Source organism: Colossoma macropomum, unplaced genomic scaffold (assembly GCF_904425465.1).
Source record: "Colossoma macropomum unplaced genomic scaffold, Colossoma_macropomum, whole genome shotgun sequence".
Classification (NCBI taxonomy): domain Eukaryota; kingdom Metazoa; phylum Chordata; class Actinopteri; order Characiformes; family Serrasalmidae; genus Colossoma; species Colossoma macropomum.
Window position 1 is genome coordinate 21,613,578 of NW_023494791.1, and position 7,961 is coordinate 21,621,538.

Consider the following 7,961-nt stretch of genomic DNA (forward strand, 5'->3'; position numbering starts at 1 on the left):
TTAAAGTTGAATAGGCGGGGGAGAGTGGGGGTGGTTGGGGAGCTGAGAGAGGTAGGGGGATGCTGGAGAGATGGGGTCTTTCCTCCGTCTTCTGCTGGTGGTCAGGACTAGGGGTCCTGCTTCCTCCACCAGCCCTTCAAAGAGCAGTGCCAAACTCTGGCGAATCCGCGTGCAGAAGTGTGGGCAGCTGAAGGTGTAGATGATGGGATTCAGCACAGGGTTCAGAAAAGCGAAGATTGTCGACAAAGGCAACCCCACCTCGACCAGTGCCACCAGCGATGAATCACTTGGAAAATACTGAGCCGCTACTTCCAGCAGGCAGAAGATGTGATATGGTGCCCAACAGAGGGCGAAGGTTGTGATCACTGAGGCAACCATCTTAGTGAAGCCTCTGGAGAGTCTCTCTGCACCAGCTGATGAGGAAACGGTGGAAAGGTTACGGGATGACTTGGACCTGTCCACTTTACCATTTCCCATTACACCCAATTGCTGGCTCGCCCGCCTCTGTCTGCGGGCGCGGAGCTGCTGGGCAAAGTGTCTGTAACTCAAAGCGATGATGACCACCGGCAACATAAATGCCAGAAACACCTTTGACACTGCAGTTGCTGTATGCCGAACCTTACAGTTCTGCTCCAGCATGATCGGCGAGGAATAGATGGCAAAGTTGTGGTAGCAAAGCTTCCGTCCATCCAGTTTAACCGTCACATGACGGAACATGTAGTAAGGGAAGGTGTTAACCACAGCCCACAGCCAGCCTAGTGCGCATACCTTCCAGGCAGATGCCACCGTACGGTGGTTCTGGCTCCAGACGGGCTTGGCCACCAGCAGGCAGCGGTCCAGCGATATGGCGGCCAACAGGTAGGCAGAGACGAACATGTTTAGGAAGAAGATGGAGGCCTCGGCGGAGCAGAGCGCCTGTCCCAGCTCCCAGCTGTGTCCCATTGCCAGGTAGTGTGTGAAGAGAGGCAGCGTCAGGGTGGCCAGGAAGTCAGACAGTGCCAGGTTGATAACCCACACTGCAGCCACGGTCTTCCGCCGCAGACGAAAGCCCAGCACCCACAAGACCAGCGCATTCTCCAGGATGCCTAGGCCAGAGACCACTCCCAGCACACCGACCACCACCAGGTTGACATGGGTGTCATTGTTGAGGGAGTGGTTACGCATTTTCTCCAGAACAGGGCAATGGAGCTGCTGTTCAGTGGAGGGTTGAGGGATGAGGGAGGAATTGGGAGGGAAAACGATCATCATGACTGTGGGCTGAAAAGAGAGAGAGACAGAGAGAGAAAGTAACAGTTAGAACAGCAAACAGCATGCATTCCATGTTGCTCTAGTGCTGCTTTAGCTGGTCACGCTGCATGGTCATCCAGAACATATGCTGATTTCTTTCTCTACCAGAAAAATAATTGATCTTGAGCCAACAGTAATACATGGACATTCTAATAAATATTATGTGCTAATGGAGATGGGAATTTTGATGTTATATTCTGATTAACAAGACCCACTAACGTGTTTGCACCTCTCCGTACACTGGTTTTTATCAGGCAGCAAACACATACTCACATATTATCTAAGCTGCTTATCCTACTGGGTCATGAGGGGTGCTGTAGCCTATCCCAGCGGTCACTGGGCAGAAGGCAGGAAACACCCTGGACAGGTCGCCAGTCCATCGCAGGGCAGGCAGCAAACAAACTTTGTTAAACTTTATCAAACTAAATGCCAGCTAGTTAGCAGTAGCAAGGAGTTGCCTGCTCTGCACAGTGTGATGACACAAGTCTTTCAAAGCAGGATGTGAGTGCTGGATTAAAAGGAAAATTCCCATTTTTACAAAAGGCTTTGAGAGTTTTTTAAGCAGTTAGTAACAGTTAGTAAAACAGAGATCTTTTGTGTTAGACATGATTTGTCATACAGGTCTCTTTTGTTGCTTTGTCACTCTCCCTCTGCTATACCTCAATAAAAAACAGAGGTCTGTGGTTGATCCTTTTGCATATCAGTCAAATTGCCCTTCCAGTCAAAGCTGTCTGATGCTAGTCAGAAGTCTGGCTTGCAAGGCTTCTTAGCTTCATTAGCCTCAAACCTCACCTCAGTGCTAAACTGAATAAACAACAAAATTTCTGATCAACTACATTTGGGGGGAAAAAATCGTGTAAATTTGATTTACATCACAAAATCAGTTTAAGATGATGAAATGAATTCATGTGTGTATGATACAAAAGTTATAATAGAATTTATGGATTAAGGAGGACGATGTGTTAGATTTATTACTCTAATTGTTTTTATTATGAAGGAAAAATCAAAGATATTATGCACCATTATGCATGGTGTGATCTTTTAAAAGAACCCAGACAAGTTCTCTGTCCTAAATGAACTGTACATATCAGTCCTCATCCCCTGAGACTTTACATTTTAAAGTCAGCATGAATTGGAAATCATGTGACATGGTATCAGAAATTTTAAAATATGTGTATATTAAAATACATTTGGTTAATATGGCAATATATTCTGAAATACATTTATTTATGTATTTCAAGTATACAAAAATACACGTTCATATAGTTTTTCCATATGGGTGGTGAGAAGTGGAGGTGAATATTAGTATGTTGAAATTATTTTTTCCCAGCCTGCTGACACAAGTTGATGTAATCAAAAATCTAAAGATATTTTAAAGGTGGGCATAAGTCGTGCCTAATATGGCCAAGCACATTAACTAACAAGGTTAAAGAACTCAGGTGGACTTTAAAAAAAGTATGTAAATTTAAACAGTTGTATTGAACTCAGGCGGCTAAATGCACATTAATCAAGTGCTTTTTTACTCTTCCACCCTGGAGGAAAAAAAAAGTGTCTCATTAAAAAACAAAACAAAACCCTCTTATATACTGGTCAGACTTAGTAAAGCAGTGAGTTAAGCTTGTGATAACAACTACATCCCACTATGAGAAAGTTCAGTGCTGGGTCAGTGTTCTCATGGTTGCTGTGCTCAGCAGGGTTATAATCATTTCTCATACATATTTAGAAATAGTGACATAAATACGTCAAATCATGACCTCAAAAACACTACAAATGTGACACTTGTGGTCCACATGTGTCAGATTTTGTTTGATTTATTGTCTGTATGTTTGGTCAGTTTTATTTCTCATGTCCATTTCATCTCAAATGGGGATGAAAGACAGTCACTCTTGAAGATCTCATGGATCTCAAATGGTACGACTGAGACTGAGCACAAATCTCACCAATGAGGGCCGCATGTCCCCGTGAGATAATGTTAACCTGATTAGCTTTGAAGTTTTAAAGTGAATCAACATTTACAGTAATTAACATCTTTAAACTGTGTATGAAAATGCTGCAAGTACACGGCAGCCTTGGCTTCCTCTGGTACAGCTTGGAAAATTACAAGTGCTTAAACCAGCAAAATTGTGCAAAATCATCATGAGGTAAACTGAAGGCATTTCTTTCCAGGGTCTGCGTTTGTGATGATTGTATGTACAAGTAATAACAAGTGATTGTGTTTTGCTAAGTCAGGACGGTTTGCATCACTGACTCTGTATGTCCAGACTGAACAGTTTGGCCATACATCAATCTGTCTGCTTGGGGGCTTTTTTGTTGTTATTTTAAAGTCAGAGATGGAGACAAAAACAAATGAGAGAATTAAAGTGAGGAAAGGAAACTAAAAAGGCCTATCCTCTGTTTTTACATATTATCTGGTTACTGAATTTACATATTATCTGGTTACTGAAAATAGGCTGGCTGGTGCAATTGTTTTCTGTGTTTGGTGTGTGCGTATATATGTTAATGGTCAGTCCCTCAGGCGCCAGCAGGTCAGAGAAACAATTAAAATGTGTCATTGATGTCAGTTCGATCTATTGTCTGTTCACACATATAGATTGTTTATCTCTAATTGTGACTCATCCTATTATCTTCCGTTGAAATGCTCAACAGTCATTTCTCCTTTTTTGGGTGATGTTATTCTTCTTACAGTGATGAGCGAGTTAGTGCTTGCCTCTGACATACCAGCTCTTTGGAAAGAGCAGTATGCATGGGTGAGGGTGTGCGTGCGTGCGTGTGCGTGTGTGTGTGTGTGTGTGTGTGTGTGTGTGTGTGTGTGTGTGTGTGTGTGTGTGTGTGTGAAGAGAATGGAGGAGAAGCTACAAAAAGGCCAATAAGTCTTACATTGCATACCTGAGACTCAGTGACAGAACGAGTAAACCACAATCGGTACTCTATTCCACAATGGCAAGCCCCTGGAAAACAGGACAGGCAGAGCAGAAAATTACGTAAGAAAACTCTGCTCTATTCCAGAAACTCTAGATTTTCACTTGGTTCCTGATAAACATCTGCCTTTAAACTCATAAACTGTGAGTTGGGCACGCGTCTACATGACCCACATGTTGGTTTCACTGCAGTTACTGATTAATTCATTGACATTTATGAACGGTAAGTCTTCAGATTAATAACTGAATATGGGCCTAAGGGGTTAAGACAGTGCAGACACTGTTTTCACAACCCTACTATTATCGGACACTTTTCTCTTTTTTTCAAGGAATGAAAATACAAGGTTTCATAGTTAAAGTCAACAAAATGATGCAAACACAATGTCAAAACAATGTTGTAACACCTTCAAATGTAAGGACCTGTGGGCAAGTCCAGACTTCAGTTCCTCGCTGTAATAGATACAAACTTAACGTAGTAGTTTCATAGTATCTACTTCTACTAATTCATAGTCATTTCATTATTATTTTATAATAACCCTTAAGAACTGAATAGCTTGTGCTTTTTAAGAAGTTAAGTTAAATCACACACAGTCTGATGCCCTCATCCTTTCTGCCTCATCACTGGTTGTCTTAACCTGTAGTACAGCTAGCTAATGATTCTGGAGGGTCTTCAACTACATATCTATTACATAGCATATTATATAGAATAATTATGGTGGTTAGAGATACATTACACTTTTAATCTATAACCACCTCCACTCAGCCTGCAACTGCTTTAGTTGATTTAGTTTTTTTATTATTTTATCTATTTAAGTTTCTTACTTGGTTAATTTATTATTTTTTAATTTTATTGTCATTTATTTTGCTTATTTTATTGTGTTTCCATCACCATAATTTCCATGTATCATTACTATTATCATTTTAATATTGCTCACTATTTTATAATTTTGTTCTTATCCTACTTACTAGTTTTATTTATTTACTTCAATTACATTTTTTAAAAATAATCTGTTTAATATATTTTAATTGGAAGCCCTGATTTGTCTTTGCCTTAACATTTCCTAATTATTAGTTTCATGTACTGTTTCAATAATAATTTCTTCATATTTTCTTTTCTTTGCTAAATTTGTACTATCACAACATGCCATATGTGTATCGCTGTTGTCAGAACAAAACGTTATATCTCCAAAATGGTAACTTTACAGGAGAAGGAAAAAGCCTTCTCAACTGTTAGTGTAAGTCAATGAAACCAGACTTTTTCCCCCCCAAGTCATTTTTTGGCCATTTCTTTTTGTCCAATCATCATGAAATTAATATATAATGTAAAGGGCAATAGGCCTTTTCAAATTATGTCAAAAACTGAAAAACAATAAAAATTGAGACACAAGGTTTTGTCCCGACAAAAGCGATATTATAATGTATATATATGTTTAATGTATATATTATAATGTATATATATGGGTCAGAGTTTAAATACAGGTTGATTGATTGAACTATGCATGTAACGATAGTACATAGGAGTTCATAGTCATTTTGGCACTGCTTGCACACATTTGTCACGGTATTATGACATCTTTAGTCTCAGACTGTTGGCACAGTAATAAATTGACTTTCATTGTAATCTAAGGGCCAGTTTCCCAGACCCAGATTAAGCCTAAAACTAGATTAAATACATTGCAGTTTAGTCCAGAACTAGGCTTAAGAGTAATGCTATGCATACTTTAGTGACTTTCTTTCTCTAAACACCTGTTCAGTCACTTTCCTTTAAAGCCTAATCACCAGAAAGGTCTCTGCACATTAGGTAAGGCTGGGTTACCTGAACAAGTTTTACAGGTCACTGCTCTGTGCTGGAAACACTGTTTTTCTCAAACTAGTAATATTACAGTATCTGCCTCTGTTAAAAAAAAAACCTGTGTTGGAACAGGCACAGCAACATGTTACTCACCTTGGTTGAGGCATGCTGGACTTTGTCTCTTCTCTTTCTCTCTCCTTCTTCCTTCTGTCTGTTTTACTCTGCTTTCCTCCTCTTCATTTGAAGGGTTGTATCAGTCCTGTGCCTCATTCATCACCTTTTCCTCAAGGGGAGGGGCATGACAGAAAGGTGTGTGTGTGTGTGTCTGTGTGTGTGCGCGTGCAACAAAATATATTTTGTCCATGTTTCTTATTCTGTGGGATTCCCCATTTACACAAACAACATACAATGAGGTATTCAGCACTGTGCAAAAGTCAGAGACCACCTTTTATTCATTTCATTAACATAATTAAAAAAAATGCTAATCATTACAGAGTAAATATAATATCATTTTCTTTAATAAATAGTGTCTCCACACTTTGCCTTTATTAAGGTATTAAAGCTTCTGCTATTTTCAAGACACCTACTTTCTGTTTGTCAAAGACATCTCAAAGTTCAGAAGTTGGTTGCATTTTCTGTTTTTTGCAATCCAAATAATCCCAAACACTTTCAGTGATGTTGAGGTCTGGGCTCTGGGGCGGTCAGTCCATTGTTCTGAGAACACCAGCAGCTTCCTTGTTTTGCTCATCATTCTATAATATATATATATATATATATATATATATATATATATATATATAGTAGATATTTCAAAGATGAAAGCTTTCAGTACTGTTTATCTGATAGTGGCAGTTTTGGTGTTATTCAATCTTTCAATAATTTTTGAACTTTTGCATAGTGCTGTACAGTATGTGGGAGGATAGATAGATAGATAGATAGATAGATAGATAGATAGATAGATAGATAGATAGATAGATAGATAGATAGATAGATAGACAGATTGATTGATTGATTCACAAACTACTTATCCCAGTATAGCTCACCATGATGGTGAATCAGCATGATTAAATGCATTGTTTTTGTCCATACATATACTATGAAGCTATTTTCTTGTGTAAAACCAGAAGAGGCTACAGATGTCTTCATGTGTTATGAATCAAATACTCTATGGTTATTTTCAACTGTAACTGTATCTTTCTGGACAAATACGTCTGTGGCTGTTCGTTCAGATAGAATGATTTTTCTCTAACGCATCAAAACCCTGCAGGGACATGAGGTGATGAAATGCATGTCTTTTTCCTTCATGCATGCTGACCATAATCAAACACACTGCGGGTGAAGCTCCAGCTTTTACAGTGAAATTCAGATTCACAGAGCATGACATTCTGAGAATGGAAGTGATCTTATCCATCACTTTCTATTCCCAGCAGGAGCACTGCACAGCTCTAACAGACTTAGTTCAGCTCCTCAGCTAAACATCAATCACATATTTTAAGTTTAATAAAATGCAGTGTGTTGTGGGTCTCCCAGACTATCATTAGTCAAAGCTTACTATCTGTCTCCACCTACTGGCTGAATTTGGTACCGTCACCTGTTCATAATATAGTAAGTCAGTTCCTATTGTGCAGACTTCATGGTACACTATTTACATTTCAACTGTCTTCCCCCTATGGGGATTAAGTGCCCTCTAGGGTGCCTTTTATGCTATAAATTATGATGATGTGCCCTCTAGAGCAATAAAATTTAATACCAAATTTTAATGACTGCCTTTCTAGTGGAGTGCCCTTACAGTGGTTTAAACCTGGCATTCTTTATGAATGCCCTTACAATGAAAGAGCCTGCCATTATGAAATGCCCTCTATGCCACCATTACATGACAGTGTCCCAAAGGGTGCCCCTCCAGTGGATAAAATGTGATGCAGTGCTGTAAGGATGTCGCTACATGTGTGAGAATGTGAAGAAGT

The 7,961-nt window shown here is 39.5% G+C and overlaps 1 protein-coding gene across 1 annotated transcript; it reads right to left on the bottom strand.

Annotated features, from left to right (window-relative positions):
- LOC118810055 (prostaglandin D2 receptor 2) lies at positions 1–6,250 on the bottom strand. The gene is made up of 3 exons (XM_036573572.1): positions 6,151–6,250; positions 4,174–4,235; positions 1–1,257 (listed from the first exon to the last, which is right to left on the bottom strand). The coding sequence occupies exon 3, from the start codon at positions 1,246–1,248 to the stop codon at positions 1–3; it is 1,248 nt and encodes a 415-aa protein (XP_036429465.1). The 5' UTR covers positions 1,249–1,257; positions 4,174–4,235; positions 6,151–6,250.
- Positions 6,251–7,961: the final 1,711 nt, after the last annotated feature.